Below are 13,855 nucleotides of genomic sequence, written 5' to 3' on the forward strand. Positions count from 1 at the left end.
TGCTCGCTTCTTCAATGTTCAATCGGCATCACTGAACAGACTATCACTACTCAATGCTATATTACAGATTATGGTTTGCTTCATTCATGCAAAGTGTTACAACAAGTACCATGAAAGCATTCCCAAACTGGCATATGAGAAGGAGCATAGCAGCAAAGATTGGCAGGGTAGGGGAAGGGCACAGGAGGTAATTAAAATTAGTCTGACAGGATATGTCAGAGCCTCAACAATATATATAGATACAGTGGGTCTGCTATATCTACGGGAGTTCGGTTCCGGGACCTGCCGCAGATGCAAAGAACTATGGACGATCACACTCTACATTATAAAACGATGGCAATGTGAGCGCATGATCCGTGGTTGCTGGTAATCACGGATTCGAACACCGCGGATTTGGAGGGCCCACTGTGTGTGTTGTGTCAAGTAGGATGTGACATTTAGGGCTTTGGGCACATTTTTGGTAATAATCCACAGTTTTGGAGCGAATGAAATGCTGTTTAACGGTTGCTTTCCTCTTTGAAAGGGATGGGGGGATTGGATGCATCAAATCATGATTCTGAATCAGAGACCTCTTTTAAAAAAAAAAACCAGCAGGGGATTTGTGTGATATTTCAACGTAAGATACTCTTGAAACAGCCGGACAGTAAGTGGGGGTTGGTAGGGTTCAAAACAAACAAAATATGAAGACAAACTCCCAATCTCCCCCAAAACAGCTCCCCCGATCAACAAAACAGCATGAGGGCTGGAAATCCCTGGATCTTGCACATCACTCCAGACTCACATGTTTCTTTGAGGGTGATGGTTCGGCTTGTTCTTGAATTGTGAAGAAGGCAACAAAAATATTAGTAAATAAAGTCAATCACTCTCCTTTTCAGTCATTGGCCCAATATGATACAGCCTCGGGTGGCCTTTTGTCTTTCCAATTGACCCCCACTGAAATCAGATCAACCCTTATACAGGGAGGGAACAAGGAAAATGTAAAGTAACTCCATCATGATCTTGTAAAGATGAGTCGCAGAGATGTCCCTGCATCTGTGCCTCTTGTTTGTGTGACGCTGCCCCGGTGACGAATCCTGCAGATCTCAAACTCCTACTGCAAAGCTACATTCCATCAGTAGATAGGTGAACATGGCAAATGTCTTTTCTTCCTCTCTTCAATAATATTAGATCTATATCTATATACCTATATCTTTCTCTTTCGCTCTCTTTCTATAGATACATATAGCTACTATCTTCCAAGAGTTCCTTTAGAAGCCCGGTATGTGGCAGTAGGCTTCCAGAGATGAGAAAAATATGTACAAGAGCCAAAGGAGCACAAAGAGGGATGAGGTCAGAAGCTTGGCAGTCCGTGGCCCGCCCAGCTCACCTCCAATCTCCGGTCTCCGCCGGTAGAGGAGCACGCCAACGCTGATAAAAGCAAAGATGGTGAAGAGGGTGACGGAGAACGCCAAGGTGCCCGGTTGGACTTCAAAGGCCTGGCCTTTGGCTGCGTGGTAGATGGCGGCAATGGACCAGGCAACGCCGATCCCAAGGAAAACATTCACAGCATTGCTACCGGTGACATTGCCGATGGAAGCGTCTGCATATTGATCTTGGCAGGCTGCCACTTTGCTGGCGAAGGTGTCTGCAAAATAAAAAAGAAACACTCGTATTGATTTGAATGGAAAACTTGCTCAGCACTTAATGCGGCATAAAATTTTGGGTTGTGTGATGTGGCAATGCTGAACTTAGTGGGTCACCTCACCATGCAATCCAGTGATTCTCAACCTGGGGTCCCCAGATGTTTTTGGCCTTCAACTCCCAGTAATCCTGACAGCTAGTAAACTGGCTTGGATTTCTAGGAGTTGTAGGCCAAAAATATCTGGGGACCCCAAGTTGAGAACCACTGGTGCAACCAATGGCTCAGTGGATGTTAAAACTGCTCTCTACAACTTTATAATACGCTGCTCCATTGTGCAACTGCACTCCCACTGCTAAGGATCACACTTAAGGAAGCTCCTAGGCTCCTTCCACTTTATATATGATCTCCACCCTATCTGTGGGTGGCTTCCAATAAAACAATTTCCAATATAAACAATATAAAAATTTAATAATTCTAAAATCATATAAAATAAGAGAAGATTTTTTTGAATAACAAAGATTTAATGGTTTGGAAGAAATCAGTTATGACCCAAAGGGTTTAGTACAAAGTCAAGATTTAATGTGGTGCTGGAACAAAACCAACATCAATGTTAATCGGGCCTCCAAGTGGAGGGCATTTCATAACTGGAGTGTCACAGTGGAAAATGTCTTGATTATATATCTGTATACAAAAGGGGTACCTGGATGTGGAATTAATGCAGTTTGACACCACTACAGCTGACATGGTTCAATATTTTGGAATCATGGTCATCATAGTTTTACAAGGTCTTTAGCCCTAACCATCTAACGACAAATCTCATGATCCTTTAGCTTTGAGCCATGGCAGATACCGTTGTGTCAAACTGCAATCATTCTACATTGTAGGTGTACCCATAGTGCATTAATTCCACTGGCAGGCCACAGAAGATGGCTTCTTTAGTAGACCTCAGCCCTTGGATGGGTGTATATAGACAAATATTCATTTATTGGATCTTGTACTGTAGAGTACCTGGTACAATCTCCAAGTGCAATCATTTACATAATGTTATAAAAAGGTAAAGGTTTCCCTGACGTTAAGTCCAGTCATGTCTGACTCTGGGGGTTGGTGCTCATCTCCATTTCTAAGCCGAAGAGCCGGCGTTGTCCGTAGACACCTCTGAGGTCATGTGGCTGGCATGATTGCATGGAGTGCCGTTACCTTCCCACCAGAGCGGTACCTATTGATCTACTCACATTTGCATATTTTCGAACTGCTAGGTTTGCAGGAGCTGCAGCTAACAGCGGGCACTCAACCTACTCCCGGGATTTGAACCTGGGACCTTTCGGTCTGCAAGTTCAGCAGTTCAGCGCTTTAACGCACTTCGCCACCGGGGCTCCACATAATGTTATATGTCGGTGCAAACCAGATCCTATCTGTTCTTGAAAGCTATGCAACATCAGCCCTGGTTAGTATTGGGTGGATGATGGCCAATGAATACAAATCACTGTAAGCCAGTAAGAAACTGGCCAAACAACCTCCGAGTATTCCTTACCTAAGAAAACCCTACAAAATTCATGGGATTGCCATAAGTTGACAGGCATTGTGAACACACACACACACACACACACACACACACACACACACACACACACACAGAAAAGCTTACAGAAATGTCTGCATTTGGTGATTGTGTATGCAATTGGTATGTAATTGTCCTCTTCTCCTAGGAGTTTGGTTGTATTACTTTAGAGTTGGGAGATGTTACATTCTTAGCAGCAGCCACAAAAGATGACACAGGCTTTGCAACTCGTATTAATATTATTAATGCGAATCAAAACATGGGTGAGCTCTCCATTTTATTCCTCCTGAGGCACAATTTTACCCCTTCTTACTCTAATCTGCCAATTTACAACAAGAAGGAAGGAAATTAATTAAGAAAACCACCTTGTGCATGGTTAACACATAGACCAGCTTAGCTCAGCAACATGGAACCCTATTTGACAGATCGATTTCAAACAAAACCAGAGACAAAGTACAAGAAATCCTATTTGTTAAGTCTGAAATGGAGTACATCTTTGAGGTAGGACTGCCATACTCGAGTTTGGGCCAATTTGTCTCGTATTTGACATGGTCTGCAGAACACTGTTACCAGAGCTTGACAAAATTATTGTTTTGGACGACGGTAGAATGTCCAACCATCATGACCAATGGTCATATTTCTCAGGGGATTCTGTGAGTTGCCATCCAAAAAGTTTCATTTCCAAACTCTGCCTATCAGGTAACACTTTCCATCAGGCCCTTAACATACAATATTTTACATGCATGTTCTTTGTTGCTGCCTAAATTTCATTCACAGGAGGTCTTTTTAAAGGACACAGTATGTGAGAAGGGCTTTAGGCATCAAGGCATGTCTAATTGACTAGCATTTTCTCTTCTCCTGGATCAACTACAAAGAAGGGGATGCAGGGAACATGGAAATACACCTCTGGCTTACACGTTTCTTCCATACTATTTTCCTTTCACAAGCTGTGAGCTGCAAGATATTTTTGCAGCCATCTGTCCTGATAAAGTGAACTTCCTGCAAAAACCCAGTTTACAAATAGGGCACTAGCTTTGGGGAACATATTTTGTTATTTTCTCCCTTGTCTCTTATCTGGAGCTATTTTTCCTTCCCGCCATTATACACCATGGCTTGAAACTACATGTCCAAAAAAACAAACTACAATGAACACAATATAAATTCCCCTGTAATGGTGGTTTTAGAAATCATTGCAACTAATAGAATCTATATCTGGTTTTACAAGGGATCTATGATTAATCTTAACCTTGGTTTTGGTCGGTTACAACATATACATCCCTATAAAGCAGGCATGGGCAAACTTCAGCCCTCCAGATGTTTTGGACTCCAACCCCCACAATTCTTAACAGCCGTCTGTTGTTGTTCTTGTTGTTGTTGTTGTTGTTGTTGTTGTTGTTATTTTGGCTGGAATTTCAATTTAAAAATGTACCTGTTCCAACTTACATACAAATTCAATTTAAGAACAAACCTATTGAACCTATCTTGTCTGTAACTTGGGGACTGCCAGAAGTAATTTCTGATGAAGACTTCCTCAAAGCCTTTGAGCGATTTTCATAACAGACTAAAATTTGAACCAGAGACTTCCTGAATGATATTAATTTAGGTTTTCATCTCTTTGCAGCATCAGCACACATTTAACATAGTTAGCACCAGGAAAGGTTTTAAGCAAAAAATGAAAGTCCCTATTTCTGGGACTCGCTCCCACTGTTCAAACCATAGTTGGACATGAGTCTGGATTAGATCCATGTTCGAATTTCCTCCTTCTTTCTCTCCAGGTTTCTCTTTTCCTGGTCCCAATATTTCATTTCCCCAAAGCATTAGTTCACCTCAGATGTTCCAACAACAACCAGCTCCTATTCTAAATGAGGAGGAGTGCCATTTAAAACCCACCCCAAATATATAATTGTCTCCATTTTGCAGAACAATTTAAGGGTGATCAAAGGCAATGGCACGACTGTTCAAGAAAATGAATACTTAATGCATTTCAGCACTCCCAGGTCACCTTGAGTAAAAGAAGCGCTCCAAATACAGTAAGGGTTGTTTAAAATTTCATTCCTCTTTCCTCCCTGCCTTTCCTTCTACACAAGTAATTTTGGAGGCTGAATTATGGAATCGCAGCTGGGTCTTCCTTCCAGTGTAGTAAAGGGATAATAAATATAGCAAGGAAGTCAATTTACAGTGAAATTCAAAAGCCGCTTTTGCCAATAGAAAACGTAATGTGGAGATTTCTGAAGTGGCTGTAAAAAGGAAGGTAATTTCACCAGCTTTTTGCCTCTGCTCTTCCTCAACATGTTTCCTTGCAGATGTCAAAATTTGATGGCTCCTAAGTGTCCGTTCAGGCAACAGCTTGAACACTTCCTGACAGACCTTGCATCCCAAAGATGTACCTGTTGCCCATGAAACATTTTCAAGCACGGGAAGACAGTTGTAAACCATTTTTGCATCTACAAGATAGCAATTTGAGGCAGCCACCTGCACTCCTTTACAAGGCTTCGAGCTTAATTTGATCTCTGGAAGAAGGGGATACTGATAAAAATACAATAGTATTTCACACAACCATCATATAATGCCAGGGTTACCGCCTCAACTGCGTTGGCACCCCACAAAGAATAATAAGTTTATAGAAAATACTGTTGAAAAATTTCCTTTAGTGCTCACAAGCTTGTCTTATAGTCCACAGATTCTCATATTGTGACCTTCTAGATGTTGTTGACATCAACCCATGAGGAATTGTCATATTGGCTGAGACTTCATCAAACAGAAGTCCAAAACATCTGGATCATCACAGATTGAGAACAAGTGGAGTACACTATTATTCTCAGGAATCCCTAGAGCAGGCATGGGCAAACTTCAGCCCTCCAGGTGTTTTGGACTTCAACTCCCACAATTCCTAACAGCCGGTAGGCTGTTAGGAATTGTGGGATTTGGAGTCCAAAACACCTGGAGGGCTGAAGTTTGCCCATGCCTGCCCTAGAGAGATTAAATTCTGAAATTCTGAAATCTCAAATACTCCATGAATCCAAAGTCTTTACTTTCTGGCGGTTCAATGTACACAAACCTTGTTTTGTGCATAATTTTTAAAAAATATATTGCCCATAAAACTATCTGCAGACTATATGCATAAGGCATAAATATATATGAAACATAAATGAATTTGATTTTAGATATCTCATTGTGTATATGAAAATATTCCAAAATCCAAAATTTAGAGCACGTCTGGTCCCAAGTATTTTGGATAAGGGATGTACAACTTGCACCAGTTTAAGTGTGTGGCTTTTAATACAATCATAGTGTGAACCAAGAGGTTCTTTGTCCAGTTCAGACTTAAATCTCTCTGAATGGAAACCAAGCCTGAATGCCACTAGAAGTCAAGATAACTGATAATGTTCTTTGGGCATTTTAAGATGACATGTCTCATTAAGTATTAGCTGACCCTGATTGATTCTTGTCTGGAATTCCCCTGTGTTTTGAGTGTTGTTCTTTATTTACTGTTCTGATTTTAGAGTTTTTAATACAGTATTAATCAATCAGGGCCAGCTAACACCTCCCAATAAAGGATTCCCCCAGGCAGCAACCAGCCAGGCTTTGAAGCTGCTAGGCCAATTGAGGCATTCACACCTACCTCAAACAGACAAGAGTTTTTTCTCCCACCCTGGCATTCCACAGATATATAAACCTCACTGGCCTAGTTTCGATCAGAACCCTCAAACTCTGAGGATGCCTGCCACAGATGTGGGCGAAACATCAGAAGAGAATGCTTCTGGAACATGGTCATACAGCCTGGAAAACTCACAGCAATCCATATGTTAAACTGTTCTCTTCAATTGTAATAAACATTCTGATTTTTTAAAGTTGAAGTTATCACTTTGTTATTCACTGAGGGTAATGGAATTAAATTATTATGTCTATTCAAAGTTATTGCTAACTCCTATGACATCCAGTTAGTGAAACAGAATTTGCTAATCTATTAGATTTATTCTGCAGTTGCACTGGGATGATTTGTTTGCATGTGAATAAGTGAAATCATGGATACTGAATCCATACCCTGTTTCCCCTAAAATAAGACATCCCCAGAAAATAAGACCTAGTAGAGGTTTTGCTGAATTGCTAAATATAAGGCCTCCCCCGAAAGTAAGACCTAGCAAAGTTTTGTTTGGAAGCATACCCGCCAAACAGAACACCTGAGCATGCAGGGTCGGTAAATGTACGTACCATAGAGTGTTGTACATGGAAATATTGGTAGTAACAAGAAATTCTTAATAGGATTCACAGTTTGTCTGGTCATGCTGGTTTGTGATGACAACTACTGTACAGTATATATAAAATGTTCAATTTTTGTTCACTAATAAAAGTGAATTCTTCTTCATGGAGAAAAAAGACATCCCTGAAAATAAGACCTAGTGCATCTTTGGGAACAAAAATTAATATAAGACACTGTCTTATTTTCAGGGAAACACGGTAGATAAGGGGGCCATACCATGTGAAGAGTTATTACTGTATAAATATACAAGGCTATAGAAATAAAGAGCAATTAAGAAATGAGTCTACGTTGCAAATTTGGCATAAGTACACTATAAGAAATGCCATTTATAAAAGTCTGTGCCATCAGAGAACACAGGACGGGTTGCGGATGCCTACTCAAGGACTAAGCTGGCATTTCCAGCACAGAAAAGATTACTGTCATTTATAATCTGCATTTTCTCCCAAGATAAGTGATGACTTCTGGAAAAAATATCACAATGACTTTGTTATTTTATTTAAAAAAATAGAATTGCAAGTTGTTTAATTTTGACACTGCGTTGAGCATTTGAGCTTCAATCAAATGTCACCGTTCAATTCCAGAGTGGTCCCTTCCCTTCGGAAAGCAGCTCAGCCCTTAACAGGCTTACAGCAGTGGAAGTAATTTCTAGAGAATGCAATGTGTTTCATAACGGGTTTGCTCTTTCAGAGTAACACAGACAGGCGCACCGACAAAAAGAGGCACATTCTATTCCAAAACTCAATTAAAGACGTGGAAGCAGGGGTATCGGTAGTTACCATACACCCCATCTACATTGACTGTTTGATGCAGTTTCAAACCAGTATTGACCAGCAGTTGATTACATAGGAAATCTGGGAACTAGTTTGAGACCCAGATGGTGATTACACAAATCACCAAGCATTGATGCACATTAAGGGCTTTCTTTCACACACTTTTGTGTTAGAGTTTGTTGTCAGGCTGCCACTGGATTTAGCTCAGGCCTGGGCAAACTTGGGCCGTCCAGGTGTTTTGGACTTCAACTTCCATCATTCCTAACAGCCTCAGGCCCCTTCCTTTTCCCTCCAACATTAGTACCAAAAGAGTTACGAATCCGTTTTTGGTCAACTTTAGTTTCGGTTTGGTTATTTGGAGTGGTGATTCAGAAAATTGCATTGGATAGGCCACATCAGCTCTAATTTCTGATACAAAACATATGCCATCCATTAGTCACCATCTGCTCACCCACAGAAAACCATATTTAATAATCTAGAGCTGATGTGGTCTATCCAATGCAATTTTCTGAATCAGCATCCTAAATAACTCCAGGAACAGGCCTAAAAGTGAAGACACCAAGGTGACCCTGCTTTCAGGCGCCACATGGAATGGCTCCACTCAGAGGGAGGAGGGAGGGAGGAGGAGAAGCAGCAGTCAGGAGGCTTGTTGTCATGCCTTTTGTGGGTAGTCAGTCTCTCCCTTCCCGACATCCCCATTGCCAGACCCTTGATCATGTTATGCGCCTTCCTCTGGACACATTCCACATTCTATAAGAGGTTTTCGTGAGACCACGGACCATATTTTAGTTCTTGGAGACCACTGTGGTTCACGGACCACAGGTTGGGAACCACTGCTCTAAATGAATCTTCCAATTCACAAAATTCCTGAGCTTATGCTGGCTGTGGAAATGTGAGGGTTGTAATCCACACATCATTACTGTTAACAGATCATTGACACCCAAAAAAATTCTGTATCGCCAACTAAGTTATATTAGCGGAAATAAATAACATCTCCTGGCCTGACCCCCACAGTCCACCATAAGAGCCAACTGCAGGATTGGGAATAGGAGGTCTGATTGGGCTTATTACCAAATTCAGAGCAGAATCCATTTATAATTGTAGGTTACGAGTTTTTAACTGCAAGATTGAATGTCAGCCATCTTTTAAAAAGAATAATATATCATAATTGCATATTGCTTTTTTTTTTAAAAAAGCATGTTAAATATGTAAGTATAGTGTTGCTTTTCTAGCAAAACTATATTTGGAAAAATGGCAAAACGGACTCAGATACACACAAATCCACCCAAATGAAGGTTTCAAAAGTTATGAGTAAACAATGGTTGCCATCCCAGACATTATTTTGTTATTTCAGATATTATGCTCTTTTTACCCCAAAAAGACATGCCTCATTGGTAATAACCTATTTCTTTGATTCTAACACGCATTTTTCCCCACATATAAACTTCTGTGACAATGGAGTGCATCTTGGAATTGCAGGTGCTTTTCTTATATATAAATAAAGCTTTTTTCTGTTGGTGGTACTGACATTAGTGTAAGTCCTACCATCAATGGGATCTCTGGGCCCTTCCACACATCCATATAACCAAGACTATCAAGGCAGAAAATCCCACAATATCTGCTTTGAACTGGGTTATCTGAGTCCACACTGCCATATATTTCAGTTCAAAGCAGATATTGTGGGATTTTCTGCCTTGATATTCTGGGTTATATGTCTGTGTGGAAGTGCCCTAAGACTTGGATAAATATAATATACTTGCTTCTAAATGCGTTACTTCCAAATTCCTGTTGTTAACCAATTTGAATTCCAGATGGAATTATCAAACACTTAATTTCTCTCTCTCCATATTTACCCCTCTCAGCAACCAACACAGAAAGGTGACAAAACTATCTGAATATCCTCATTGACAGACATCACAACAAATCAAAGAACAACTGGCAGGATTTGTATTGAGTTCACTGCTTATCGCATCTCCATCTTTCACCGCCTTGGCTAACAATCATTACTTCAGAGGGAATCTAATTGAATGATCTGAGCATCTGTCATCAAAAAGGAATTTCAAAGAATACTAGCGCATTTTAAGAAGGAGCATCATCTTTCTTAGCCATCAAAGTTAAATGGGATCTCATGAAAAGATGGAATGGGAAAATAACAGTTTAATTACATAGCACTAGACTAAAATTGCATGTTCAAAATATGGCACTGATACAAGGCAAAGTGGGTAGGTAAATGGAAAGAGAATGCAACGCACCAGGAACATCTCTTATACAAATCTCTTTGACTGGTATGAGAACTACTATGTTCTTAAAATCCTTGCTACACTGTACTAACAATTCGTATTATGGTTTGACTGATGTGAGAGGCCACTGCCTGAAACCCTGAGAGCTTCAGTCTGCTCATGCAGACAATATTTGACTTAATGAACAAACAGCCTTGACCTGATATAAGGGCAGATTCCTATAGGTAGGCAAGTTGCGTTTCAGCTTAGATTTTCACATTTCAACAGGGAGATGGCTTCTCATTTTAGTATGTGGAGAAGAAAACCTAAACATCCCCCATGACTTTTCACCACTGCTCCCTATGTTGGGGAAGATCTAGAATACAAGACAACTTGTGCTTCCTGGAATACTATTTAACGACCACTCTCACTGTGGATTCTAATCACATGGATTCTAAGATACACTGAGATACTCACAGGAACACTTCAGCAAGCGAGAGTTCAAAAGTGGCAGGCTAAAACCCAGAACCTCAATCCATGGGTGATGCCAGATGAGAAATTCCCTCCTGAGCACACAGAAGGCGGGCAACTTGGAAGGCGCTGGACAGACTGCACTCTGACACCATGAGATGCAGAGCTAATCTTAGGAAATGGGGCTACAAAGTGGGTTCCACGACATGCGAGTGTGGAGAAGAGCAAACCCCAGACCGCTTGCTACAATGCAACTTGAGCCCTGCCACATGCACAATACAGTAGAGGACCTTCTCACAGTGATAACAGAGGCAATCCAAGTGGACAGCTTCTGGTCAAAGGAAATATAGTATAATGCCAAGTTTTTAAGTTTGTGTTTTTAAAAACATTATAACTGTATCCTCAATTTGCTTCTGACACAATAAATAAATTGTGGATTCTGCCTGGTGATTTATTGCAGTCAACCGTGTACATTTCTGGGCTTAACTTTTGCATATTTGATTTTTCATGACTTTGATTATTATGATTTTTCTTGGAATGTTTAAGTCCTCCAGTGTGACTCTATGGTTCACTTCTTCTGGAAGTTGACCACAAACTTGTGCTAGATGATCTACAGCAGTAGTTCTCAACTTGTGGGTCCTCAGATATTTTGGACTTCAATTTCCAGAAATCCTAACAGATGGTAAACTGGCTGAGATTTCTGGGAGTTGTAAGCCAAAACACCTGGGGACCCTCAGGTTGAGAACCACTGATCTAGAGATTCCTACAGAGATGTCATCTCAGGTAAATTAAATGGTATTTTCAATTTATGTTTTTCCCATTTTCACAAGGGATCCTGGGGCTCTAACCTCAGCCAATGTGGGGAAATTTAGCATCTGAAAGATCTATGTATTTTTCCCACAGACAGTTGCAGTATTTTGTAGCTATCACCTTGAATGCAATAGATTTCAGCACAAGGATTATAGATAAGAGCTATATGAGACAAATACTCTTCTGTGACTCTCATTGGTTTCAATGGGTGTGAACAGGAACATGCTTGGGTTTTCTTCCCAAACAAACAAAAACAATATCGTATTTACATTAAAGGACTAGGTGAAGACAATACAGCTTGACAATCCAATGCAATGTGATCCAATATAACTGAACACAACCCAATTCAATATAGCCTAGAATAAATTCACCGATTCTGACACCACTAGGCTGGTGTCCTGTTGTTAGTTCCATCTAGAGTGGAATAATTAAATCAATGAGCTTTACCTAACCATTGAATTACCACACAACAATTGATTTAATGAGTCTATGCAAGAAGGGATTAACCAACTGGATGTAGCCTAAGGTTGCAAGATAAAATATGGGGCAGGACTTAATTCATGCATGGATCTTAAGCATATTTAGAAAGAAAGAGCATGAAACTCAAACCATCATACAAAACTATTACTTCACTAGTCATAAGGATTTTTCCAGAGTCTGCAAAAGTTACTTCTGGGAACCAATGCCCTACACACAATATACAGCAGCATATGTGTTGTCGAAGGCTTTCATGACCAGAATCACTTGGTTGTTGTGAGTTTTCTGGGCTGTATGGTCATGTTCCAGAAGTATTCTCTCCTGACGTTTTGACCACATCTGTGGCAGGCATCCTCAGAGGTTGTGAGGGATCTCTCGCAGATCGTAAGAGACAGTAAAATGCAGCAACTAAGTTAATCAGGGTCAAGCCTGATTAGTACTTGGATGGGAAATTGAAACTGCTGACTAATACCAGGTGCCATAGCCTATATTTTGGAGGAAAGAACTCTAAGAAATATAAAGTAAAGGTAAAGGTTTCCCCTGACGTTAAGTCCAGTCATGTCTGACTCTGGGGGTTGGTGCCCATCTCCATTTCCAAGCCGAAGAGCTGGCGCTGTCCGTAGACACCTCCAAGGTCATGTGGCCGGCATGACTGCATGGAGCGCTATTATATAGCGTTTTCTAAAAAAATCTGATAAAATTAATTATTGGGGTAAAGTCACCTACTTACTTATGGCAACCTCATTAAAACCTCACCAAAAATTCAGGAATAAGTCATAAAATCCACTGAACCTAATCACTGTACATCCCATGTACAAGAAACAAGATATGCAGGGCACTCGTAAGGACAGGCTCCCGTTGACACAATTAAAAAACCCAGAAATAAACTGGCTGGGAAATCCTGCTTTCCGCTCCTTTGCTGCTGAGCTTTGCTAACCCTCCTTGAACATGCTGCTCCCCATCAGCCTGGGTTCAGATAGATACACATTTAACAGATCTCTGTGACCACCATTCCCAGCCTGGAACCGATTCCTAGGATGCTTGTGTAGGCACTCCACAGCAAACCTCTTTAATCCATATCCTGACTCGGTTAAAATGGCTGTGGAGAGGGCTGTGTAGAACCACTCTCAGATTTATGGTAATCCTGAAGAATACATAAAACAGTATTTTATGGCCTTTGAATCCCCATGGTGGGATTCAAACCCTGGTCTCCAGAGTCATAGTCCAACACTATAACCACGACACTGTGCTGGCTCTCTAGGTTTTTCTTAGGCCAGTGATACTCAGAGGTGGTCTTGCCAGTTCCTCCCTCTGAAATACGTATAGCCTAGAGCACCAGTACCTGTACCCATCCATGTTCTAACTAGAGGTGGTCTTGCTTAGCTTATAAAATCAGATGGGGTTTAGTGCTTTAAGGTCTACCTTAAGTACTTGGGAGTAAACCAATCAAGGTATACAGATTCAATCATCCACATTCTGCGTACAGCCCTCTGGTTTTTAATGGAACTGTTTTGGAATAAATAGGTTGAGAGCTGCTAACTAAATTGTCCACGTATAATCTGTGTTACAAATTGCATAAACACACGGTCCAGATGGAGAATCCTGGATTGCTGCCAGGTCTCCTGGGATTTCTTGTAGGGACATGAGGAGGGGAAAGAAGATACAGTA

At 40.9% G+C, this 13,855-nt stretch overlaps 1 protein-coding gene across 12 annotated transcripts in view; it reads right to left on the minus strand.

Annotated features, from left to right (window-relative positions):
* Nucleotides 1-3: 3 nt before the first annotated feature.
* Nucleotides 4-13,855, minus strand: part of slc8a1 (solute carrier family 8 member A1) — a 407,191-nt gene continuing 393,339 nt past the window's right edge. For all 12 annotated transcript variants that reach the window (XM_062968924.1, XM_062968922.1, XM_062968923.1 and 9 more), the window contains one exon: nt 4-1,624. In XM_062968924.1, coding sequence (XP_062824994.1) covers nt 1,248-1,624 — 377 coding nt within the window. In that variant the 3' untranslated portion in view covers nt 4-1,247. The remainder of the gene's footprint in view (nt 1,625-13,855) is intronic.

This window comes from Anolis carolinensis, chromosome 1 (genome assembly GCF_035594765.1).
Source record: "Anolis carolinensis isolate JA03-04 chromosome 1, rAnoCar3.1.pri, whole genome shotgun sequence".
Taxonomy (NCBI): Eukaryota; Metazoa; Chordata; class Lepidosauria; order Squamata; family Dactyloidae; genus Anolis; species Anolis carolinensis.